The sequence below is a fragment of the Lithobates pipiens genome, unplaced genomic scaffold, assembly GCF_037356315.1.
Source record: "Lithobates pipiens isolate NorthernLeopardFrog02 unplaced genomic scaffold, aLitPip1_a1.2 Scaffold_28, whole genome shotgun sequence".
Classification (NCBI taxonomy): domain Eukaryota; kingdom Metazoa; phylum Chordata; class Amphibia; order Anura; family Ranidae; genus Lithobates; species Lithobates pipiens.
The window spans coordinates 180574262-180602171 of record NW_027507789.1 but is presented as its reverse complement, the minus strand read 5'-3'; the positions used below and the strand labels follow the sequence as shown (position 1 = coordinate 180602171).

Genomic DNA, 27910 nt, shown 5'->3' with positions numbered 1-27910 from the left:
AAATACACAAACTTGTTTCTTCGGCACACTCTAGGACAGGCATGTCCAAAGTTTGGCCCGCCAATTACGGCCCGTGGCCTGGATTCATACGATCCCACTGGTAATTTATATATATATATATATATATATATATATATATATATCTTTTGTGGCCCCCTACGAACTGTATTTATCATTCCTAGGAGGGGGTAGGACAAGTGCTGTCAGATTACATAAAGGAGAATCTCCTGTTTACTTGGCGGCCTCTGTAATAGGAAGTCCCGTCTCCTGGGCTGGCATTGGACAACTGCTCCGTCTATCATAGGAGGCGGGACTTTGTATTAAAGAGGCCACCGAGTAAACAGGAGATTCTCCTGTATGTAATCTGTTGGCGCTTGTCCTGCCCCCTCCCTGTCCCCTCCGAGGCTGCAGATGGGCATGGATCAGGTTGCACTGGTTGCACTGATGGCAATGGTGAGGCTGCATTCATGGCAATGGTGAGGCTGCATTCATGGCAATGGGGAGGCTGCATTCATGGCAATGGTGAGGCTGCATTCATGGCATTTGTGAGGCTGCATTCATGTCAATGGTGAGGCTGCATTCCTGACAATGGTGAGGTTGCATTCATGGCAATGATGAGGCTGCATTCATGGTTGGTAAGTAGGCTTGGGTTTTTCCTGGGCATTCCCCAGGCCATGTTGTTATCTGATTCAGCCTTCCAATGCCGCTTACTGCTATAGCCAGCTGTAGATGGGGGCGGTGGCGAGTTTTTTCATATCATATTTGTATTGGTCCAGCAATGCACCAACACCTTTGCAGCCATTGTGCTACATGCTGGGTGTTTGGTGTGCTGCATGTACCTTTAAGAAGGGGTGGCTCCCCTTCAGTCCACCTGCCCTCATCTATCCATTAGAATGCATGTGCCTCCACTGTGGGAACACTCATATTTTAGTGTTAGGACCACAGATACCAGGGTGCCTTAACGAGGCTCTGTGGCTTACACATGCATTTGCAATTGTGTGCGGACTAAACCCGTTTTTAACGTACTGTTAGGTTAATTTGGTTGTCTGCGAGCTGGTTGATAAGTAGGCTTGGGTTTTTCCCGGGCATTCCCCAGGCCTTGTTGTTATATGATTCAGCCTTCCAATGCCGCTTACTGCTATAGCCAGCTGTAGATGGGGGCGGTGGCGAGTTTTTTCATTCGTGGCACTTGTGAGGCTGCATTCATGGTAATGGTGAGGCTGCATTCATGGAACTTGTGAGGCTGCATTCATGTCAATGGTGAAGCTGAATTCATGGCAATGGTGAGGCTGTAGATGGGCACTGATTAGGCTGCATTGATGGGCACTCACCCTTATTTTGCTTCACAGTTCTTTATTTAAATTTTAGATTTTTTCTGAAACTTCCCTCTTAAAATGAAGGTGTGTGTTATACGCCTATAAATACGGTATATCCAACACACCCAAGCTCATCCTTAGACTCCTCACCACAGCCACAAAGGCAAGAGAATTCTTGTTAGCCCATGTATTAGTTAATTTGCATTTCATTTTAATGGTTCAAAGAATGTCAGGCAAAATGTTCGGCCCTCATACATGCTCACTTCATCAAATCTGGCCCTGTTTGAAAAAAGTTTGGACACCCCTGCTCTAGGGCATAAAAAATTATGTATCCAGCAGTTTAACTGAACTAGACCAATCTCCGTTAATCTAGTATAAGAAACAATAGCAATGTATCAGTCAGCGCCAACCTTGAGTATAAATAACTCACACCACAGTCTAATAAAGAAAGAGATACAACATAAAATAGCTCTGCTTGGGGTCCTTTCACACAGGAGGCCCAATCAGATCTGCTTCCAGTTTTCAGATGGATCTGAATGGAAGCTCCATGTTTGTTATGGGTAGGCGGCTTCAAACAAACATGTACCTTCAAGTCTGCCTAGATCCGATGCATCCTTTTCTGTTTTTTTGGACCTAAACGTGACAGATCTGAGGTAAAAGGATGATTATAGCTTAAATCCACCGGCCCGTAGACCTATTATGGGCTTAGTTTCAGGCTGGAGGAAAACCTGAGGGGACATGGGTGTTACAAGAGTGTCATCTATTCCATTCTGCCCTGATTTGGCAGGGTATCTGTTTATGGATCCCCTGCTGACCGAAATGGACACCACTTGCATGAAAGGGCCCTCAGGCCAGCCACAGACGGTTTGAATCTTGGCCAGTTCATCCGGAACTGGCCAAGATTTGAACCATTAATGGGCATACAGAATGTACCAAGTAAATCGATTAATCATCTTGGGTACAATCAGCCTGCTGGATTAACTTGCAATTAACGGCTGCTATAGCTGCTAGCAATCATCACTGTCTTCTCCCTACGGTGAATGCTTTCCCTCCCCCTGGGCAAAGACAAACTGCTTGGCAGGAGGGATTCCTGCATCAACACTGTCTGTGTTGATGGGGGGATTGTGCAAATTTCTTTCCTGCAACCCATGGTCTATGGGGTAGGGAACCTCGGCTCTCCAGCTCTTTTGAAACTACAAGTCCCATGAGACATTGCAAGACCCTGACAATCACAGGCATGACTCCTAGAGGCACAGGCATGATGGGATTTGTAGTTTCAAAACAGCTGGAGAGCCGAGGTTCCCTACCTTTCAAAACAGCTGGAAAGCAGAGGTTCCCTAACCTTGATCTATGGCCTGCCTTATTCTTAAGGGTTCATGCACATTGATGCATAGGGCCATACGGGTCATATTTCTGTGCCGGGCAATCACAGGTGTTGCATACAGCAACCTGTACAAATCAATTACAGGGTGTGACTGTACGCTGGTAAGCTCAGATACATGCATATTCATGAACAGGTACAGAATTACTACCCTGGACACAGATTGTTTGTATCCAGGAATGTACATCCATACTTCTACGCATGTATATGCTCAGATCTGCATTTTCCGGTGTACAGCTGCATCCTGTCATTGATTTGTACAGACGGCTGTACGAAACACCTATGGCCGCGTTCGAAGCTGTATGGCCCTATGCACTCATGTTACATAGTTAGTAAGGTTGAATAAAGACACCAGTCCATCCAGTTCAACCTGAGTGTCTACAATTGTCCCTATCCCTGTACATTGCACACTCACATTGGTCCCTACCCTCAAGGAGCCCACAATCCAAGGCCCCCATTCATATACTAGGGCCAATTTGGGACAGAAGCCAATTAGCCTACCTGCATGTCTTTGGAGTGTGGGAGGAAACCGGAGTACCCAGAGGAAACCCATGCAGGCACAGGGAGAACATGCAAACTCCAGGCAGGTAGTGTCATGGTTGGGATTCAAACCAGCGACCCTTTTTACTGCTAGGTGAGACTACACCACTGTACCACCCACTGTGCATGGGCCGATATGAGTAAGGACCTTTTGACACAAGTGACGTCCATTTTGGTCAATAGGGAATCTGTGATCCACCTGAGAACAGAAATGCGGCCATTTTCTATGCCGTACAGCCCTCTGTGCCTACGTGCATCAGCCCTAATAAAGAAATGATCTGTATAGCTCAAAGATTCAGTTGAATCTTTGAGATTTACAGATTTAATCACGATTATGCATAAATAGAGCTATTTTAGGTTGTATCCCTGCCACGACTGGACTATGGATTGAGTTATTTTTACCCAAGGTTAGAGCTGACTGATACATTGTTATTGTTCTGTTGCCATCTGCATTTCCAATTTACATCTGGTCTGCGGAAAAGATGATAGCTGGAAGTTGAATGGTTGCTATGTGCAAGCACAAATTCTTCCCATTAGTACACCCATTATACACAGGCCCCAGTTTGTTTTCTCTGAGTACACATTATGACATTTCCCTGAACCTAATACTACCCATGACTTGCACGTGTTTACATGCATGTTGTAGCATATTTTTAAAATTTGTTTTAGATAAAGTTATGGCTACTTTCCATGTACACAAAGGGGTGGATTTACTAAAGGCAAAATAGACTGTACAATTTGAATATGCAGTTTCTCCAGAGCTTAGTAAATGAGATGATGCTTTACTTTGCAAAGAATACCCAATCACATGCAAGGAAAATAACAAAAACTGCATTTGTGCTTGCACATGATTGGATAATGTAAGTAAGCAAACTCTGGAGCAACTGCACGTGCAAAGTGCACAGTCAAATTTGCCTTTAGTAAATCCGCCCCATAGTGTATATTTAACCTTTAACACCTTCCAGCCTTTAAAGGGGTTTTTGGATGCCGGGAGGTGGGGTGGATTTATGACCATGTGACTGCTGCGATTGGCGGCACGTGACGGCATCATGGCGGACACATGATCAGAGGGCTTTCCGTTAGCCACAGATGACTGTGGCCGGCGCGCGCTCTTGGCACAGCTGTTTTTTCAACGTTGCATGCAAATATGCAGCCACTCGGCACCAAGGCCCAGCTCCCGAGGGGCCTCCTATTTGTGTGCTATCAACGCCAAGAGATTAAACATGATATATACAGTATATAACAGCTCTGGACTTGTAGAAGTGAAAGTTAGTTCTGATGGTACCACTGTAATGCCCAGTACCGGTTTTCCCGTCTGAAGGTTTTTCCAACGGAGTTCCGACGGAATTCCACTCAAGCTGTCTTGCATACATATGGTCACACCAAGAACGCTGTGACATACAACACGTACGACAGGACTAGAAAACTGAAGTTCAATAGCCAGTAGCCAATAGCTTCCGTCTCGTACTTGCTTCAGAGCATGCGCCGTTTTTGGTACGTCGGAACAGCATACAGACGAGCGGTTTTCCCAATAGGAATTGGTTCCGTCTGAATTTTCGACGTAAAAATCAGATGGAGCATACACACGGTCGAAATATACGATGAAAAGCTCCCATCTGACTTTTTCTGTCGGAAATTCCGCTCGTGTGTATGGGGCATAAGGTGCTTTTCCATGATTAGAATATGGTATAGGTGGACCCTGTTCTGGTCTTGGGTAGCTACCACTGTGACAGCGACAAAGAGAGTGCTCAACACATAACTTGGATGTGTACTGTAAAGCCCCTCGTACAAAAGTTTGCTTTTGCTTTTTCCCTCTTCAGGGCTTGAGCAATCAACGATAACAAAATCATGAAATAATGCACAAAGACCTGTGTTAGGGTTTGATAAAGACTAGCATCTCCTAATGGCATTAAAGGTGGTGATTCTATTCATATTGACTGCTCAAGACCTGTTTAGGAAGGAGGCTTTTTCCCCTGAAATGCATTGGCTTTATTGATGCTCTTAACCATTAAATGTTTCAAAAAGTCCTCTAATGCCGCGTACACATGATCAAATTGAAACGCATTTCACCGGACAATTCGATCGTGTGTGGGCTTCAGCAGACTTTCTCAGCGTAAAGTCCAGCGGACTTAGGCCGCGTACACACGGGCGGATTGTCTGCCCAACTAAGTTCGTCAGACAATCCGACAGACAGTCCGTCCAAATTTTGAATGAACGCTGAAAACTTGCGCGATGACGTGTACAGCACGTACGACGGGACTAGAAAAACGACGTCCAATACACTGCAATGCAACCTTCGGCCGTGTAAATCCTTTCTGAGCATGCGCCATACTTAGACCGTCCAACTTGCCTACACACGAGCGGACTGTCCGCTGAAACCAAGTTTGGACGGACAAAACCAAGTTTGGACGGACAAAATTACGGAAATTCCGAAAGACAAAGTCCGTCAGACTGTCCGCTGAAAAAGTCCGCTGAAGCCCACACACGAGCGGATTGTCCGCTGAAACACGGTTCAGCGGTCTAAGTTGGGCAGACAATCCGCCCGTGTGTACGCGGCCTTAGAAAGTATTTTTGCAGTCCAATCTTTCCGCCGGAGTTGGGTTTCAGCGGATAATACGTTCGTCAGTATGCTAGTCCGGCCTACTAAGAATGACGCATGCTCAGAAGCAAGTACGAAAAGGAAGCTATTGGCTACTGGCTATTGAACTTCCTTTTTCTAGTCCCGCCGTACATGCTGTACGTCATCGCGCTAGCAAACCCAGGACTTTCTGTGTGTCCGTGTGTGTGGCCAAGTCCGTTCGGTAGAAAGTCCGCTGGACTATCCGTCGGATTGTTTGCCGGACTAAGTACGCCGGACAATTCAATCGTGTGTACGCGGCATAAGTGAGATGAACTTTTGTACTGGGTGCTCCTCCGTATACATCCAAGAGCAGAGATTTAAAGGAAACTTTAGTTGGCTGCCCATTCTAACCTTTTTTAAAATGCTAATTGTTAGGCTATCTCTGAACCAGAAAATACTGAGGCCACTGGATCAGCTTCACAGCCAGGCAACCAGCCTTTTCAGAAAAAGGAGGTCAGTGTGGGCAGAAAGCCAATTTCACCATTAAAGGTATGAATATAAGTTAAAGGGAACTGATTATGGACGGGGACAAAAAAGTTGAAATATCAAACTATTTTATCACTTTAGTCAGGTAAACTTCACATTTCCAATATGAATGAATTATATTTTCTTTTAGTGTATCACTCCCACCTTAAAAAAAAAAAAAACGTTATTCTTTTTACAAGGCATGCAGGGAGTTGTAGTCTCACAAATGAAAACCCATCACCATTGTGAAACCCCAAAAAAGTAAGGAAAACGATAAATACGGAGAAAATTATTTTGCCCAACACTGACCGCTTTTGTCTTCTGATCTATGCTATTCACATTCAAAAAAATGTTCAGAAAGAGATTTGTTCAAATGGTCAGTTCATCGTATTGATTGTAAGTGGAGCCTGGTGGGCTGACTTACCCGCTAACTTCCAGTATGATGACTCTAATATCCCCCCATGACAGATTTGAGCTTGATTTCACGCACCTTGGAGTCTTAATCCTTATACTAGCACAGGGGGTGTTTAGGTGTTCCTCCCTCATAATATAAAAAGAAGAATCTAGCAGTGAGAGTGGGCCTTCTCGTAATTGCAGTAGCTGGTGTGCAGCCTCCAGAGCTTACTGCCAGATGGAAGGAACAGGTAGGTGGTTTAAAAGAAAGCTGTCAGTTCTACAAGGTACAGGCAGTGGGATCTTGATTGTCACTTCACTACCTGGTGAGTCATTGACCTGGAATAAGCATGCATCAGTTCAGACCTTTCAGGCTTCACTGACTGCTTACTTGGTCCACATTAGCAATGGAGTTAGGGCCACACCAGATAAGCCATGCTTACCACTTATCTTTTCCCATGGAGTTGCTCACTAGATGGCCTGACCAGCAAGATGCCTCTGTGTTGCTCACAAGTTCAGTTCTGTAGTGTTTAGAGTCAACGATGGACTAACACCCATTAACCACTTTCAGACCGGACCATTTTGCTGGTAAATGACCAGAGGTCTTTTTACACTTTGGCACTGCGCTGCTTTAACTGGTAATTGCGCGGTCATGCAATGTTGTACCCAAACAAAATTTGCGTCCTTTTCTTCCCACAAATAGAGCTTTCTTTTGATGGTATTTGATTGCCTCTGCGATTTTTATTTTTTGCGATATAAACGTAAAAAGACCGCAAATTTTGAAAAAAAATGATATTTTCTACTTTTTGTTATTAGAAAAATCCAATAAACTCAATTTTAGTCATACATTTAGGCCAAAATGTATTCAGCCACATGTCTTTGGTAAAAAAAAAGTCAATAATTGTATATTTATTGGTTTGCGCAAAAGTTGTCACATCTACAAACTAAGGTACGTTTTCTGGAATTTACGCAGCTTTTAGTTTACGACTGCCTATCTCATTTCTTGAGGTGCTAAAATGGCAGGGCAGTACAAACCCCCCCCCAAATGACCCCATTTTGGAAAGTAGACCCCCTAAGGAAATTGATAAGAGGCATGTTGAGCCCATTGAATATTTTATTTTTTTGCCTCAAGCGATTGAATAATGACAAAAAAAAAATTTTTTTTTTTTTTTACACAAAGTTGTCACTAAATGATATATTGCTCACACATGCTATGGGCGTATGTGAAATGACACCCCAAAATAAATTCTGCTGCTTCTCCTGAGTACGGGGATACCACATATGTGGGACTTTTTGGGAGCCTAGCCGCGTACGGGGCCCCGAAAACCAAGCACCGCCTTCAGGCTTTCTAAGGGCGTAAATTTTTGAGTTCACTTCTCACTACCTATTACAGTTTTGAAGGCCATAAAATGCCAAGATGGCACAAAACCCCCACAAATGACCCCATTTTAGAAAGTAGACACCCCAAGCTATTTGCTGAGAGGCATGTTGAGTTCATGGAATATTTTATATTTTGCCACAAGTTGCGGGAAAATTACAAACTTTTTTTTTTTTTTTTTTTTTAACAAAGTTGTCACTAAATGATATATTGCTCATGCATGCCATGGGCATATGTGAAATGACACCCCAAAATAAATTCTGCTGCTTCTCCTGAGTACGAGGATACCACATATGTGGGACTTTTTGGGAGCCTAGCCGCGTACGGGGCCCCGAAAACCAAGCACCGCCTTCAGGCTTTCTAAGGGCGTAAATTTTTGAGTTCACTTCTCACTACCTATTACAGTTTTGAAGGCCATAAAATGCCAAGATGGCACAAAACCCCCACAAATGACCCCATTTTAGAAAGTAGACACCCCAAGCTATTTGCTGAGAGGCATGTTGAGTCCATGGAATATTTTATATTTTGCCACAAGTTGCGGGAAAATTACAAACTTTTTTTTTTTTTTTTTTTTTTCACAAAGTTGTCACTAAATGATATATTGCTCACGCATGCCATGGGCATATGTGAAATGACACCCCAAAATAAATTCTGCTGCTTCTCCTGAGTATGGGGATACCACATATGTGGGACTTTTTGGGAGCCTAGCCGCGTACGGGGCCCCGAAAACCAAGCACCGCCTTCAGGCTTTCTAAGGGCGTTACAGTTTTGAAGGCCATAAAATGCCAAGATGGCACAAACCCCCCCCAAATGACCCCATTTTGGAAAGTAGACACCCCTAAATTTAGGGGTACACTAGTGAGACTAGGTAATAAATGGCGGGTGCCCTGAAACTATAAAAAAATAACTAACCAACCAGCGTCACCTGTAACAGTTATATGGTGATCACTGGTGAAAGGGTTAACTAGGGGGCAATTAGGGGGCTTTATGCGGTAGTATATGGGGGTCCCTGGCGCTATAAAAAGCTGCAGCGAACCTAAATACCTACCTGCCTAACTAGCGTCACCTGTGACACTAATACAGCGATCAGAAAAACGATCGCTTATTAGGCTGGGTTCACACTGGAGCGATGCGGGAACGCCACGAATGCGCGGCGGGTTCCCGCATCGCATGCCTCCCGGCGGCAGTTCACACTGCCCTATGCGAACTGCTGGGAGTGTCAGTGAAATGTTACTGACACCCCCAGATCAGTTCGCATATCGCAGTGCGATCTGCAAACTCGGATCGCATGGTGTGAACACCCATGCGATCCGATTCTGCTGCGGGCCAAAAAAAGGGTCCCGTGCGAATTTGCGGCGGGTGCGGCGAATGGCTGAACTCGAATCGCACAGAGATCGGATGTGATTTGCACTGCAGTGCGGTGCGAATCACATCCGTTCTCATAAACCGCTGCAATGTGAACCCAGCCTTAGTGACACTGGCGACGGGGGGTGATCACGGGGTTAAACCTTTATTGGGGGGGTTAGGGGGGTACCTTAGAACTAAAGGGGGCTAACCCTAACTGCCCTAACAGTTATTAGTCACAAATGACACCCGCCGGGTGATCAGGGGGTTAAACCTTTATTAGGTAATAAATGGCGGGTGCCCTGAAACTATAAAAAAATAACTAACCAACCAGCGTCACCTGTAACAGTTATATGGTGATCACTGGTGAAAGGGTTAACTAGGGGGCAATCAGGGGGCTTTATGCGGTAGTATATGGGGGTCCCTGGCGCTATAAAAAGCTGCGGCGAACCTAAATACCTACCTGCCTAACTAGCGTCACCTGTGACACTAATACAGCGATCAGAAAAATGATCGCTTATTAGGCTGGGTTCACACTGGAGCGATGCGGAAACGCCGCGAATCCGCGGCGGGTTCCCGCATCGCATGCCTCCCGGCGGCAGTTCACACTGCCATATGCGAACTGCTGGGAGTGTGTGAAGTGTGTGAAATGTTACTGACACCCCCAGATCAGTTCGCATATCGCAGTGCGATCTGCAAACTCGGATCGCATGGTGTGAACACCCATGCGATCCGATTCTGCTGCGGGCCAAAAAAAGGGTCCCGTGCGAATTTGCGGCGGGTGTGGCGGGTGCGGCGGGTGCGGCGAATGGCTGAACTCGAATCGCACAGAGATCGGATGTGATTTGCACTGCAGTGCGGTGCGAATCACATTCGTTCTCATAAACCGCTGCAATGTGAACCCAGCCTTAGTGACACTGGCGACGGGGGGTGATCACGGGGTTAAACCTTTATTGGGGGGGTTAGGGGGGTACATTAGAACTAAAGGGGGCTAACTCTAACTGCCCTAACAGTTATTACAGTCACAAATGACACCAATGCAAAAAAAAAAAAAAAAAAAAATGACATTGGTGTCACTGTGACTGGGGGGCAGGGGTAATTGGGGGGGTGATCGGGGGGTAAAGGGGGGGTGTGAGTGTGCCTGGCATGTTCTACTGTGTGTGTAGAGTGTTGGTGCAACTTACTGATCCGCTCTCCTCCGTGTCGGAACGAAAAATACCGACACGGAGGAGAGAATACATCACTTCCTCTCCTGTGTTTACATTACAGGAGAGGAAGTGATGTCACCGGGGATTTCTATTCGTCGGGAGCGATCGCGAGGGGGTGGCCATGAATGAATGGCCGTCCCCTCGTCCGGGATCGCTCCCGTACGAATACCGACCGCCGCAGGCACCGGGCGGGGGCCCGATCGGGCCCCCGACCCGCGGGAGGCAAGGGACGTACATGTATGTCCTTATGCCTGCCCGTGCCATTGTACCGACGTACATCGGCGTGCGGCGGTCGGCAACTGGTTAAGAAAACTGTATGCTTGTCACCAACAGTGGAATCACCAATCACCAGTTTAGGGGCCCATGTCATACAAACAATCCTGTTGGTGGTGACAACTTGCCAACAACAGCATCACTAGTCAACCACCTACCTGTTTCTGTGGGTGTGCTACCTCACTAGCCGGCCAGCAAGATGTTACTCCCCCACTGCCTCTTCACTAATGATGAGTAAACCAAGCAAAGTTTGGTTTGTTGGACATTACCCGAATACATCCACAAACCCCAAACATAGTGCCTGAACCCCAATAAAGTCTACTTGAGTTGTATCGGTACATTGTTAACCTCCCTGGCGGTATGATTCAGTCTGGAATAAGGTGCTGAAAGCGGTACAATTATTTTGCATGGAAATCTGGCTTTTATTTTGTAGTCCTGTAATTCTTAGGAATAACGCTCTGAAATCTCTTCAAACCAGAGTCTAGCGGACATCCCGGGTATGATAAAGTTTATAATATAATAAAGAATAATAAAAATTATTCAATAATGTAATCAAATCCAAAAAAAAATTAAAAAGGGACATGTTTTGGTTGCTATGGACAATCTCCAAATTCCAAGCAGTAAAAAACAGTATTTATAATATAAAAGTGCATGCAGGGCATTGCACAAACCACTAGGGACAAAGGGGGTGTGTATTTTTTACTACAGCACTGTAATCTGTAAGATTACAGTGCTGTGTGTGTTTTGTGTCTTTTTACATTTTTGAATTTGCCGCCGTTCTCCGCTCCCGTGCGCCGTAACGTCGCAGGGAACGGAGCTCGGCAGCATTCGGCACTGTGAATCGAACGGAGGACAGCTCGATCACACAGCGCGGAGGACATCGCTGGATCCAGGGGACAAGGTAAGTAACGTTACCTGTGTCCTCCCCTGCATCGAGCGGTGCAAGCCCGAGTCTGGCTCGGGGTTACCGCTATTGTAATTAAAATTCCAACCCGAGCCAGACTCGGGATTACCGCTAAGGAGGTTAAGGACAGTTTGGAAGCTTTTGGTGAAAAGGGACTTGGGTATCTGGACACTACCATTTGGGACAGGTACCAATTCAAAAAATATTTAAAAAAGAATACTGTTTGGCGCAGTTTTTTCAATAAGGCTTAAAGGGCAAATTTAAAATACATGCCTTAAAATTGTATGTAAAGTGGCGTACTCATAGGATGTACTCCAACTAAGGCTGGGTTCACACCGCTGCGGCAGCGAGAACCGGATGTGATTTGCACCGCACTGCAGTGCAAATCACATCCGATCTCTGTGTGATGCGAGTTCAGCCATACAGATAGTATGGCTGAATTCGCATCGCACCCGCCGCAAACTCGCACGGGACCCTTTTTTTGGTCCGCAGCAGAATCGGATCGCATGGGTGTTCACGCCATGCGATCCGATTCCTGTCCGAGTTTGCAGATCGCACTGCGATATGAGAACTGATCTGGGGGTGTCATTAACATTTCACTGACACTCCCAGCAGTCCGCATAGGGCAGTGTGAACTGCCGGCGGGAGGCATGCGATACGGGAAAACACCACGGATTTGCGGCGTTCCCGCATCGCTCCGGTGTGAACCCAGCCTACAGTGACAAAACAAAAAGGTTTCCGATCCCTTGCCTGTTTATGTTTGTCAACAAAGCAGCCAGGGTATCCCAATTGATGTCAATGACCAACGATGGTCATGACCATATTTGGTCAATGACGTCAGCCAGGTTCCCTAGAACTGCCATTGCGATGGGGGCCTGGCAGGAGAGGATTGCCATGCACAGGTCATTGTGTTTGTGACCTTGGGGCATTGGAACTATATCACTGGTGATTGATGTTAGATTTACATTACTTGTTTTCTTTTTTTTAAAGGATTATTTTAAAGGTGTCTGTTTTTATTTCTAACATTTTTTAGTAGATGAACGGCAGGCTGCAAACATCTTGGATTTGGGTCAAAGTCATAGTTGACCTGAATGCAAAGCTCATCTTTACTCTTTACTAGTAAGGATGGTTTGGCAGGTGTACTGGGCCAGCAAAGAAGCAATTCTTTGGAGATCAGTGGTAGATTTATCTTGGTGATATGTTGCCAGTAGCAGAATTCCTCATGTGACATTGCCCTAAGGACCACAATGACCTTTTCACACTTGCAGCTTTACAAAAGCATCATGAAGAGCAACCCCCCATACTTCAATCCTCCCAGAATCACTTTAAAGTGGTTGTAAACCCTTACATATACCCAGTGAATTGACTGGCCTCAGGTGATACACAGAGATTAATCAAATCCTCCTACATAAGTTGTACCTGTTTATCTGCCGCCTTGTGTTCGCTACATCCATTCAAAGTCCAGAATTTATAAAAATTGCCTGACATGTCAGGAAAAAGGGATGGAGAGCTGAAGTTACACTCTGCAGTGCTCAGAGAGGAGAGCTCTGAGAGCCGATTGGAGTGAAGGGACATACCCCTCATCACATAGCATACAGGGACAGAGATGAGGCTTTTAAAGTGGGAGTCCGCCGGGAGTCCGCATTTTTTTTTAAAGTCAGCAGCTACAAATACTGCAGCTGCTGACTTTTAAAATAGTGACACTTACCTGTCCAGCGCGCCCGCGATGTCGGCACCCGAAGCCGATCTCTAGATCGACACTCGAGTGCTGCCGCCGCCATCTTGGCTTCATTTCCCGGTTTCCTACTGCGCATGTGCGAGCCGCGCTGCGCAATGATGATGGTCCCCGCTGCCTCTGGGATCTGTGTGTTTCCCAGCAGGCAGCGGGGCACTTGCGGAAGGGGACGGGCACTTGCGGAAAGGGGCGTAATGTACGCCCCTTTCCGCAGAGAGCTAGCCCGGAAGTGGGTGCAGTTACCTGGATTATCCAGGTAACTGCACCCCCCTCCCCCTTGAAAGGTGCCAATTGTGGCGCCGGAGGGGGGGAGGAATCCGATGAGCGGAAGGTCCATTTTAGGGTGGACCTCCGCTTTAATCAGCTGAAGCTCCCTCTCCTGCCACCATTTTTCTCTTGGTGTCAGAAAAACTTGCTGATAGCAAAGGAATTAAGCAGCAAACAGAAATTACATTTAGTGCTCTTAAAGCCCCGTACACACTATCAGATTGTCTGCTGAGTTTTTCTTTCAGATTTACCAAAACCATGTAGTGGAAGGACCTGCCTGATTGCATACACATTGAAACTCCTAAGGTTTGACCTCATATTATATGGTTTTGGTAAATCTGAAGGAAAAACTCAGCAGACAATCTGATAGTGTGTATGAGGCTTAACTGAGACAAGTACACAATATAGAGAAATATGCTTTGTTCATATTTCATATAGGAGGTTTACAACCACTTTAAGGCCCATACATTGGTTATCTTGCCACTGGTGATACTTCACCAAGGTGCAACTGCCAGCTTACCTATTGGACATTACTACTCTGCCAAAACACTATAGAACCTTGATCGCTAACAAGAATGTCAGAGTAAAATCTAGCTGGCTTGGCCAGAAAAGGAGCCACATCGCAGGAGAAGGTGTATGTGAACCATTAACAATTCTGCCACTAATGAAAGAAACTCTAGTGTGACTTTGGCCTGATGGCATTGACCAGGCATAGGAATTTCAGTTTTGCATGGGCAGACCAGTATGTTGAGTATAAATGTCATTGCTCAGGGATCCTTTCAACTACGGGCAGCTCTGAAAACCAAATAACAGTCTTGGCTTACAGTCCAGTTCCAGATTTGGAAGACCCTTTGTAAATGTTGGACATGTTCTTTAGAGTGATAATAAGGTTCTGAGGCATCCAGAAGTGCTCATAATTGTATAAGGAGGCCTATGAACTTGTTAGAACATTCCCCTGTGGATAAGCCCAAACCCTACCTCTGTTATGCTAAAGCATCAAAGACCCACATGCACACTACGGGCCGAGTCAGACAAAGATTACGGTGGGTCTGTAAGGATGGACCACTAGTCAGCCTGACCTGTTTTAAAATAATCTCTTTGCAAAATAGCTGTTTCTCAAAATAACCTGATTTCATCCTTTACTCATCAGATTAGTACCATTGATTGCTTTAGCCAGCAAAGGAGCCACATCGCAGGAGAAGGTGTGTGACCATTTAACAATTCTGCCACTAATGAAAGAAATTCCAGTGTGACTTTGACCTGATGGCATCGACCAAGCACAGAAATTTCTGTTTTGCATGACCAGACCAGTATGTTTAGTGTAAATGTCATTGCTTAGGATCCTTTCAACTACGGGTAGCTCTGAAAACCAAATAACAGTTTTGGTTCACAGTCCAGTTCCAGCTTTCCAAGACCTCTTGTGATTGTGGGACATGTTCTATAGGGTGATAATAAGGTTTGGAGGCATCCAGAAGTGCTCATAATTGTACAAGGAGGCCTATCAACATGTTAGAACATCTCCCTGTGGATAGGCCCAAACCCTACCTCTGTTATGCTAAAACGTCAAAGAACGGCATGCATACTACAGGCAGGTTCAGGCAACGATTACGGTGGCTCCATAAGGATGGACCACTAGTCAGCCTGGCCTCTGTTTTAAAATAATGTCTTTGCAAAATATCTGTTTCTCTTATTAACCAATCTGATTTAATTCTTTACTGATCCAATTAGTACCACTGATTGGTTTGGGATGCCTGGGTGATTATCATACACATAATAACCAGTCACCTTTGAGCATATACCAAAAGGCAACACTATGTTGCTTATTTTTGCACCACTATTTAAAACCTATGGCAATTTTTAACATGGAGGATCATCCCTGGGTGCCAGTGGCCATAGACAACTAATTATGCTTGCTGCATTTTTTTCATTTCATTACTGCATGCCTTATGAAGCAAAACCAAAGAAATGCAATATATAATAAGCTCTACATTCATCTTTGCAGCTGTGTCACTGTACAGGAATCTCTATATCATTGATAGCCCCAATAACAGGAAGCGTGGGGGTAGAGGGGGCGGGGGAGACTCTTCCCCCCCACACCCTGCCAGCCTGCCACTGTCCCCGCAGCAGGAAGTGTCAAACAGACACACACTTCCTACACTCAAACAGCTCAGTGTGTTGTACAGTAATGAATCCGAGAAAAACACCAGCTCTGCTGGAAGGATTGATCTACACATAGACACCCAGACAGAAGGACAAGCAGGCGGACAGAAGCCACTACTGCTTCTCCTTCTAATTCCATAGAATCCATATTTAAGGTTTAGGTGAGGTCAGTAGATTAAACATCGGTGATATCATGATAGCGAGCTTGTTTGTGTCAACAATGCCAGCCCCGGTAGATCTCCATTTCTTGCTGTCATGGAGACTCAGCAAGGCTAGATGCCTTGACATAAATCGAGTCTTGGTCTCATTGCAGAGGACTCTGGGAATTTATGGCCTATATTCCAAGTCGGAAACACGCTCTTGAGCCTCTCACATTATTTGCTGACATGACAAACATAATAATGTTGGAATTTAGTGCTTGTCTAAACAGACAGTGGGATTTTGGTTAAACTACAGTTTATAAGCATCATAAAATAACGACTGGTCATCGTAAAAAGGGCTGATTTGGTGCCTAGTTGGCCAACAAGGCTTTAGGTTACCTTTTGGTGGATCCATGTGATGTATCCAAAAGAAGAAAATAATTGACTTGCCGTGTAATGTCTTAAAATCACAATATACTGCAGACTTCATTTAGGTTTATCTATTTTACCCACATTTTTTTAAATTTTCAACCTTATAATTGGAGTAAGCAGACAACAGTACCTGAAATAGTCTAAGAAGTTGCAGGTGGCTTACCTTAATGGGGGCTGTGCTGAACCGTATTTTCCGCACAGGAGCAGGTTCCTCCTCTTCGGAGAGGCCCTCAATCTCTTGGCAACTGTTGACCGGTTCATAAAAACCATCCTCATCTTCATCCAAACCACTGCCCCCTGAATCTTCCCCTAGTCCACTGTAGGCACTCAGTTCTATTACTTCAACCTCGGACCAGTCTTCCCGCTTGTATTCTTCATCTGCGGCTTCTGCTTCCACTTCTTCCTCCAGCTCTGCTTCCCGCGCCGTTACCCCCTTAGCTTCTGTCCCACCATTCTCAGTTGCGTTGTGGACAGGTCCTTCATCTCTTGATGGTTCTGCCTCCTTAACCACGTCGGTTTCTGACTCACCACTTTCTTCCACTTCCACTGGCTTGATTTTACAAATCTCCTGGACTGAGTTTGGCCTGTGAGGCGCATCTACGGTTTTAGATGCGGGTTTCTTCTCTTCGGTGGCATTGGTTGCTTCTGGCTGAAAAACTCTCGTCCTGCGGCTAGATGGGCTTTTGAGGGGAACTTTGTGAATGTTATTGCGGAGGTCAGCGTTCTCGAAAACTGCGCTTAGCTGGCTGACCGTGGGTGAGACGGCATCAGTGTCCAATTTGTCAAGGGACTCCGTGCTCCCACCGAACCTCACCACGACATCTAGTTTGCGGTCTTGGAAGCCACCTCGCTCTTTACGCAAGAAGATCCTGTTGGTGGTCTCCTTCTCTTGTAGGTTCCTCTCAAAAACCCGGCGTGCTTCTTGCAATTTGGAGCCCGGTTTATCTCCTGATGCATCGAAATGGCTTACCCTTTCGGAAACGCTGGTTCCTAGCTTCAGCAGGGCGCTATGGTTGACGTTTTCATTCAGACTGCCGGCCCGCGGCAATGTCAGTCGGGATGGCTTCTCTTTTGGTTTCCCAGTTTCGTTTTCGTTACCTGTTGGGACTGTCCCCATCTGCAGGAACATGTTCTTGATGCGGTGCACATTGGAACCGTATTTACACCTGGATTTGCGCGCCTCTTCGGATTCCGATTCCGGCGCCCCATCTTTGCCTGTGCGCAGCTTTTGCACCCCAACCTCATAGGCATTTCTGTGCGGTGAGGAACTCCTGGTTCCCCCACTTGGGGTCTTACCCTCCGTCTTCATCATTTTTGGGATGTAGGATGTGGGTACCCAGATCTCATAGTCCTCTTCTCTCCTCCTCCTCCTCTCCCTCCAGCCTCCTCCTGTTTTTGTGTCTGTCACATCAAGACTGGAGCATCCTTTCCGGTGTGTCACAAAGCGGTGAGATGATGTAGCCCGGCAATGGAGCACCGTTATCAAACACAGTCCCCCACCATGTCACTGGAGCTGATGCATCCTGGCCTAAACTAGCATCACGAAAAGCAACATCCTCCTTCCTCCTTTCTCTATGTGACCCCCCCTCCTCTCTCTGTATCACTCCCCCTCTCTCGAGCTCTCCCTTTTTTCCTGCCTTCTGTAATCTGAAAAGGTTCCTGCAGGGTCCTACAGAGAGATGAATTGCTGGAACGAAACAAAAACAGAGAGGGAGGAAGGGATTAGAGAAAAAAAGAGTGATCCATCTGTCAAAATGTATTAGAGGGCTGGCAGAGGAGAGTGAATAATCGCTTAAAGTGACAAGACATACTGGAAGTGCAGATATGTGCAAACACAAATGCACACACACACATATATATATATATATATATATATTTTTTTTTTTTCTGTATACAGTATATCTATCGATATATATATATATATATATATATATATATATATATATATATATATATGTATGTGTATATATATATATAGCGATATATATATATATATATATATATATATATATATATATATATATATACATACATATATATATATATATATATATATATATATATATATATATATATATATATATATATATAAAACGATAGATATATACATACATTGTTTGGAAGACATTTTATTATGCACTTTAATACGTTATTATTTTGACACTTTAATCTCACAACATTGAACCATTCTTAACCACTTGCTTACTGGGCACTTAAACACCCTTCCTGCCCAGACCAATTTTCAGCTTTCGGTGCTCTCACACTTTGAATGACAATTACTCAGTCATGCAACACTGTACCCAAATGAATTTTGTGTCCTTTTTTTCCCACAAATAGAGCTTTCTTTTGGTGGTATTTGATCACCTCTGGGGTTTTTATTTTTTGCGCTATAAATGAAAAAAGACCGAAAATTTTGAAAAAAAACGCACATTTCTTTGTTTCTGTGACAGAATTATGCAAATTATTAATTTTTCTTCATAAATTTTGGCCACAATTTATACTGCTACATATCTTTGGTAAAAATAACCCAAATTAGTGGATATTATTTGGTCTTTGTGAAAGTTAGAGAGTCTACAAGCTGTGGTGCGAATCGCACAAAATTGATCACATCTGATGTACTGGTGGCCTATCTCGCTTCTTGTGACCCAAACAAGTCAGGAAAGTACAAATACCCCCCAAATGACCCCTTTTTGGAAAGTAGACATTCCAAGGTATTTAGTAAGAGGCATGGTGAGCTTTTTGATGTTGTCATTTTTTTCCCACAATTCTTTGCAAAATGAAGATTTTTCATTTTCTTTATTTTTCTCCACAAAATTGTCATTGTAATAGGTTATTTCTCTCACGTGGCATGTGTATACCACAAATGACACCCCCCAAAAAATTCTGCTACTCCTCCTGAGTATTACAATACCACATGTGTGGGACTTTTTCGCAGCCTGGCCACATAGAGAGGCCCAACATGCAGGGAGCGCCATCACGTGTTCTAGGAGCATAAATTACACATCTAACTTGTTGACTACTTATTACACTTTTGAAATACCAGGACAATGACACGTGACACTGATGACAGATGGCACTGATACGTGGCAATGATGACACTTATACGTGGCACTGATGACACGTGGCACTGATGACAGATGACACTAATATGTGGCACTGATGACACGTGGCACTAATACGTGGCACTGATGACACGTGGCACTAATACGTGGCACTGATGACACGTGGCACTAATATGTGGCACTGATGACACGTGGCACTAATACGTGGCACTGATGACATGTGGCACTAATACGTGGCACTAATACGTGCCACCGGTGACAGATGGCACTAATACGTGGCACCAATGACACGTGACACTGATGACAGATGGCACTGATAAGTGGCATTGATGACACGTGACACTGACAACAGATGGCACGTGACACTGACAGGTGGCACTGATGACAAATGGCACTGATACGTGGCACTGATGACAGATGGCACTAATACGTGGCACTGATGACAGATGGCACTATGTGGCACTAATAACACGTGGCACTGATGACAGATGCCACTTATACGTGGCACTGATGACAGATGGCACTGGGGACAAATGGCACTGACAACAGGTGGCACTGGGGACAGATAGCACTGCGGGCAGGTGGCACTGGGGTGGGGTGGATGGCACTGGGGTGGATGGCACTGGGGCGGATGGCACTGGGGCGGATGGCACTGGGGCAGGATGGCACTGGGGCGGATGGCACTGGGGCAGGATGGCACTGGGGCAGGATGGCACTGGGGGGGGGGGCATGGCACTGGGGGGGGGGGTGGCACTGGGGGAGGATGGCTCTGGGGGAGGATGGCACTTTTTATTAAACTTTTTTTTTACTTTTTTTTCTTTTTTACACTGACGGCTGCTGCAGCCGTTCTTCTCTCCCCTCTCACACGCTGTCTGTGTGAGGAGGGAGAGCGGCGCTGAGAGATGATCTCATATGTTTACATATGAGATCATCTCCCATTGGACACGCCGATCACGCTGTAAACGGCCGCTGTGATTGGCCGTTTACAGCGATCTGTGTTTGCCTGTCCCCGGGGGACACGGCAAACACAGAACTTCCGCGATGCGCGCCCGCGGCGGCGCGCATTGCGGAAGTAAACACCAGGCCGTCCAGGGACGGCCAGGCACGGGAAGCCGCCCGCCCTAAGGCCGGCATTCGGCTATAGGGCGGGCAGGAAGCGGTTAAGCAATGTGCCAAACAACCAATCAAAAATATTTTACTGATCATTTACTTTTTTCCATAAAAATCCCTACCGATTTGAGTTTGAAACTGTCTTGAATTTAGGATAATTTTAAGCTGCTTCTGAGTTGCATTACACCATACTAACATAGACTTGTATGAGGCTTCTCCTATACACAAGCCCTTAGTGGGAATATTTAGTAAAAATATCAGCAACCAATCAACTGTTCAGATAAATTTTTGCTAAAGCCAGGTTAGTGAAATCAAGATTGTATTGGCAACTTCGGCATACTATTTTTTATATATACACACACACACATATATATATATATATATATATATATATAATATTTTTGCAGTTGTTTTTTTAGAAAAGTAAAGTGAAAAATACCTACCTCTTTAAAGGAGAACTAAACTCCTCTCTTTTACAGCCAAGAAAGCTGCCATCTTAGCCTCTGTTGAGGTCTGCAGTTTCCATGGCGCTGTACATGTGATCAGTGATCATCCACCAGTCATGTAATGGTGGCTTCATAGTTTGGTTGACAGCACAGTAAGATTTGACAGTTGTCTTTCACAGCCTGGCATCCACAGCATGCTTTGGGTAAAACTGTTAAATCGATGAGTTTAGTTCTGCTTTAAGGCCCCTTTCACACTTTTATGACCTGAAAGTCACACGACTTTTGACGCAAAGCAATGTCTAGGTAATCTTGAGACCCCAAGTCGCATCAAAGTCAGACGAAAGTAGTGCAGGGACTACTTTGAAGTCTCTGCGACTTGAGGTCGCACAGATATGGATGGTAATCATTTGAAATCATGGGTTACGACTTGTCATGCGACTTTTGCAGTCCCAAGTCGAAGGACAAGTCACAGTACACTATATATATATATATATATATATATATATATATATATATATATATACACACACACAGTTGTGCTCATAAGTTTACATACCCTGTTAGAATTTATGATTTCTTGCCCATTTTTTAGAGTATATGAATGATAATACAAAAACTTTTCTTTCACTCATGGTTAGTGTTTGTGTACAGTTAACGACTTCATTCATTCTGGTCCTCATGGGATACCCTCCTTGTGCCATGACTCTCAGCCCTGCCCATAGGTGTGCACAGCCTATGGTATTGGAGTGTGCACCTCAAAGCTCCAACACATATGCATTTGTGACATATTAAAGAGGAAGTAAACCCTGATGTGTTTACTTCCTCTTTCATTCCCTGTAAAGGCAAAGCATAATGGACTACTCTGCACCGCATAGTAGTCCATTATGTGTCACTTACCTGACACAGGAGCCAGCAAAGTCACCGCTGTCCCCTGTAGTTCCGAGCGTAAATCTTCTTGGTGGGTCTCCGTGGGTCTCGCTGCTCCGGCGCTGTGATTCGCATTCGCACAGGAGCCGAGACTCGCGGCATTGCCGTCATCGACGATGCCACGCTCAGTGCGCCTGTGCGCCGCTGTCACACGGCGCATGCGCCGTAGATAGCGGTGCCCGTCTTCGGGCAAATATCTCCTAAACCGTATAGGTTTGGGAGATATTTCCTGGAAATACAGGTAAGCCTTAATCTAGGCTTACCTGTAGGTCAAAGTGGTTTGTAAGGGTTTACAACCACTTTAACCGGCCTCTTCCCCAGTCGTCATCCTAAAACAAGGGGGGGAGCAGGTGAGCACACAGGGGGACCTGGGCAGCAGAAAGAAAATGACCTGGGACTAGAGGGGTGGCATACATTGGTACCAATCCCCTGTATTTTCCCCCGATGGGTTAGGTGCCAGGCAGATAGCAGGCGGGTAGGCACAGCGGCTGCATATTATGGGCACAAAGCCTGCAATTGATGGAGAAGGTTGGCTGCATTTGCTGTGATTATAGGGGGTGTATGAAGAATGCATTGAGTGTGCTGTGAGTATAAGGGGAGTATGAGGAATGCATGGAGTGTGCGGTGAGTATAGGGGGTGTATGAAGAATGCATGGAGTGTGCTGTGAGTGTAGGGGCTGTATGAAGAATGCATGGAGTGTGCTGTGAGTATAGGGGGTGTATGAGGAATGCATGGAGTGTGCTGTGAGTATAGGGGGTGTATGAGGAATGCATGGAGTGTGCTGTGAGTATAGGGGATGTATGAGGAATGCATGGAGTGTGCTATGAGTATAGGGGGTGTATGAGAAATGCATGGAGTGTCTTTATTTTAGATAATTTTCTGCTGTTTTTAAAAAATTGTGATGATATTTTTAAGGGGGCACTGGCTCTGTTTGGATACTGTAAATCAGGCACTCCTGATCTGGGGGACATTCTAATGATTGCTGTGCCCAAGATCAGTGGCGGCCCGCCCATAGGGTGCGCTCGGGCGCCGCCCCCCTCCCCCTAGGTGTAAAAAAAAAAAAGTAAAAAAAAAAAAAACGGGCCCTTTAAGACATTAAAAAAAAAATGTCATTTAACATAGTGTACTGTGGCCCCGGTCACAGTGCACTATGAGAAGCGCCATGTCGATGCAATCACAAAATTGCATCCATGGCGCTTCATTTGCGGGTTAAAAACCCGCCTTGCGGCGCACTGTAGAACGCCGACTAGCTTCTGCCTGTAAAATCACTGTGATTCTACGGGCGGGAGCATTGTCATTCTTAGACAGGCAGGACACTTCCGGCTTTCGGCTGCTTCACGAAACCCGGAAGTGACGTCGGCAGCTCCGTTCCTCAGCCCGAGCGGAGCTGCAAGACAGTGAGGCAGGAGGTGAGTCACCGCATAAAGGCTTTCTAGTTTCTACTTTGTTGAGAATGTTCATGCATTTAGCTGAATGAATGGAAAAAAAGCTTTCAGAGCCAGAAAGGTTTTCTATACTTTGAGGCAACTTGGAGACGACTTGAACACGACTTTTAGACACGACCTGGGGCGACTTACAAGTCGCCCCAGGCCAGGCGACTTTTGCCGTGGCCAATCAGAGAATGAGCTCTGAAGGGGGAACTCCACGACAAATTTCTGAAAAAAATTTTGGCGTGGGTTCCCCCTCCGAGAGCATACCAGGCCCTTAGGTCTGGTATGGATTCCAAGGGGAACCCCCTACGCCGAAAAAACGGCGTGGGGGTCCCCCCCAGACCCTTATCCGAGCACGCTACCCGGCGGCCAGGAAAGGGGGTGGGGACGAGCGGGCGCCCCTCCCCTCCTGAACCGTACCAGGCCGCGTGCCCTCAACATGGGGGGGTGCCTTGGGGGAGGGGGGGCGTGTGGCCCCCCACCCCAAAGCACCTTGTCCCCATGTTGATGAGGACAAGGGCCTCTTCCCGACAACCCTGGCCGTTGGTTGTCGGGGTCTGCGGGCGGGGGGCTTATCGGATTCCGGGAGCCCCCTTTAATAAGGGGGCCCCTGGATACCGGCCCCCCACCCTATGTGAATGAGTATGGGGTACAATGTACCCCTACCCATTCACCTGTAAAATAAAGTACAAAAAAAACACAACACACAAGATAAAATAATTTATTGCACAGCTCCGGGGGTCTTCCGTCTTCGGGGGTCTTCTCGCTGGACTCCTCCGCTATCTTCTTGTAGCTCTTTTACTAGCGGAGGAGCCCGGCATTCTTCTTTGTCGCCGCGGCCTCTTATAGCTCTTTTACAGGCAGTGGCCCGGTCTTCTGTCGCCGCCGCCCGTTCTTCTTCTTCTTCTCCTGGAGATCTTGACTCGACGATCTCTCCGGCCGCAATGCCAGGGACGCGCTGCGCTGCCACTTATATAGGGACAATGGGGCAGTGTCACATGGGTTGATGTCACATGGGTTGGTCACATGGGTTGATGTCACATGGTGACCCCGCCCCCTTACAATGTCACAGTCCCGGAGGATGCTGGGACTGTCGCCATGTGACATCAACCCATGTGACCAACCCATGTGACATCAACCCATGTGACACTGCCCCATTGTCCCTATATAAGTGGCAGCGCAGCGCGTCCCTGGCATTGCGGCCGGAGAGATCGTCGAGTCAAGATCTCCAGGAGAAGAAGAACGGGCGGCGGCGACAGAAGACCGGGCCACTGCCTGTAAAAGAGCTATAAGAAGGCGCGGTGGCCCGGTAGAAGAACCGAAGAGGGGGACAAGACCCCCGAAGTCGGAAGAAGAGGCCGCGGCGACGAAGAATGCCGGGCTCCTCCGCTAGTAAAAGAGCTACAAGAAGATAGCGGAGGAGTCCGGCGAGAAGACCCCCAAAGACGGAAGACCCCCGGAGCTGTGCAATAAATTATTTTATCTTGTGTGTTGTGTTTTTTTTGTACTTTATTTTACAGGTGAATGGGTATGGGTACATTGTACCCCATACTCATTCACATAGGGTGGGGGGCCGGTATCCGGGGGCCCCCTTATTAAAGGGGGCTCCCGGATTCCGATAAGCCCCCCGCCCGCAGACCCCGACAACCAACGGCCAGGGTTGTCGGGAAGAGGCCCTTGTCCTCATCAACATGGGGACAAGGTGCTTTGGGGTGGGGGGGCCGCACGCCCCCCTCCCCCAAGGCACCCCCCAATGTTGAGGGCACGCGGCCTGGTAAGGCTCAGGAGGGGGGGGCCTCCGCTCATCCCCACCCCCTTTCCTGGCCGGCCGGGTAGCGTACTCGGATAAGGGTCTGGTGTGGATCTGGGGGGGACCCCACGCCGTTTTTTCGGCGTAGGGGGTTCCCCTTGGAATCCATACCAGACCTAAGGGCCTGGTATGCTCTCGGAGGGGGGACCCACACCAAATTTTTTTTCAGAAATTTGGCATGGAGTTCCCCCTTCAGAGCTAATAATTATGTCAAAGTCTCCTCCGTATAGACAGAGATCCGACTTGGAGGCGACCTCCATTGAAATCAATGGGTACAAGTCGCCTGCAAGTCGGATTGAAGTAGTACAGGAACTTCTTTTGAAGTCGGAGGCGACTTCAGTAGCGTGCATTAAGACGGCTCTCATTCACTTACATTGATTTTTAAATGTTGTCCAACCTGAGGCGACTAGGGGCGACCTCAAGTCGGATCGCAGTCGCCCCTGTGTGAACCGAGCTTTAGTCTTTTTGTTGTTTGTTGTACAATAAAGTTTGTTTTCTGTTGTAAAAAAAAAAAATCACTGATTCGTGGTACTTTTATTGCATTCTTTAACAGTTGGTTTAAACATTGACATTTTCAATATTTTATCCAGATATATAATCTGTCATGTGATTCTGGGGCTGTATACTCTGTCCTGTGATCTGAGCTGTATACTCGTGACACTATGGGTGGAAGGAAGTGGAATACAGGGGACGGATTAGGTGGATTACATAAGGGGCGTGGTTTATGAGAAGTGGGAGGGGCCAAATGATGGGCGGGGTCATGATGGGCGGGGTCTGGCGCCCCCCCCATCCAAAAACTTCACCAGCCGCCACTGGCCAAGATCCCAGGACAGGATTCCTCTTGCAGCAGATCAGGCTGCCTTCTGCTGACATAAATCAAATGACAGGAGCACAGAGTGGAGTTTCCCTGCCCAGATTCAGCAATCAGCTCCCTTATAAAAAGAACAGCCATCAACCATCCTAATTCCTCCTCCTCACCACCACAGCCTGCACAACAGGGAACCCCCCTCCCCCCTGGCAGATGAAGAGCACTGCAGACTCAGTCAGCTCTCTGCCTACAGCATCTCTGCTCCCTCCCCCACGGTCTAGCAAGGAAACAGCCAGCAGCTCAGCAGTCATCATCATACCTTCCTTGCTTCTGGGCTCTTGATCTCTCTGCTCCTCTCTCCTCTCTTCTCCTCTTCTTCTTCTCTTCTTTCTCGTGCCAGATGCAGAGGCACCATGTGACACAGGGGGGCTTTTAAAAGGTAGCACCTCTGCACAGCATTCTGAATCAATCCGCCCCCCCTCTCAGCCGGGACTAACTAAATTTCAGTGGCTAATGAGCTGTATCCCTCCTCTACAAAAAAGAGTCCCCAGCTAAGTAGCAGACAGAATTCACAGCAGGTACAATATTATTTAAAATAAATAATGTGAATTGTATGCCAATACCTCAGTGCAATTTTTGAGGGCACTATGAGGTGCCACCCCTGTGAGCCACTCCTGGGGCCCCCCTGACTACGGGCCCTTTGTCAGTGCCCGAGGGACCTAATGGTTAGTCCGCCCCTGGCCGCCATACAGTATAAGCATTAGGTTGCCATGGTAACAGAAAGGGAACATTGCCATTACCAAGGGGAGGTCAAAGCTCATTGTTTTTCTGGGGATATCTGGATGACACGCTGACCTAGAAAATAATAAGGTAGATTAATCAGGTCGCTTGTATCAAAACAGCAGTACAAATCTTGAGGAAAAAAATGGATGAATTATGAATTCTTATGCCGCGTACACACGATCGGACATTGATCGGACATTCCGACAACAAAATCCATGGGATTTTTTCAGACGGATGTTGGCTCAAACTTGTCTTGCACACATACGGTCACACAACGTTGTCGGAAATTCCAAACGTCAAGAACGTGGTGACATATGACGAGCCAAGAAAATGGAAGTTCAATAGCCAATGCGGCTCTTCTGCTTGATTCTGAGCATGCATGGAACTTTGTGTGTCGGAATTGTGTACACACGATCGGATTTTGTTGTCGTAAAATTTGAGAACCAGATCTCAAATTTTGTGCGACGGAAATTCCGTTGGAAACTGTCCGATGGGGCCTACACACGGTCAGAAATAACACGCTCCAATCGCACGTTTGCCATCGGAAAGTCCGACCACGTGTACGCGACATAACTGCTCATGCCTTCGCTGCGACTTAAGCAGCTACGGGTAAGAGCAGTGTTAGTCCTGTATGATCCTTAACCCTGAGCTCCAGGTAAACAGATATATATGCAGCTTAAAGCGGGAGTCCACCGGGACTCCGCGTTTTTTTTTTTTTTTTTAAAAGCCAGCAGCTACAAATACTGCAGCTGCTGACTTTTAAAATAGTGACACTTACCTGTCCAGCGCGCCCGCGATGTCGGCACCCGAAGCCGATCGCTAGGTCGTCTGTCGGGTCCTGCCGCCGCCATCTTGGGTATGGGAATCAGGAAATGGAGCCTTTCGGCTTCATTTCCCGGTTCCCTACTGCGCGAATGCGCGAGCCGCGCGGCGCAATCCGGACTGTGTGTTTCCCAGCAGGCAGCGGGGCACTTGCG

General features: G+C 46.5%; 1 protein-coding gene across 1 annotated transcript in view; it reads right to left on the bottom strand.

Annotated features, from left to right (window-relative positions):
• Positions 1-26562, bottom strand: part of PPP1R9B (protein phosphatase 1 regulatory subunit 9B) — an 82568-nt gene extending 56006 nt beyond the window's left edge. The window contains exons 1-2 of the mRNA XM_077460026.1: positions 26470-26562; positions 16720-18243 (exon numbers count right to left, since the gene is read on the bottom strand). Of these exons, the coding sequence (XP_077316152.1) occupies positions 16720-17868 (1149 nt within the window). The 5' untranslated portion in view covers positions 17869-18243; positions 26470-26562. The remainder of the gene's footprint in view (positions 1-16719; positions 18244-26469) is intronic.
• Between the last annotated feature and the right edge of the window lie 1348 nt (positions 26563-27910).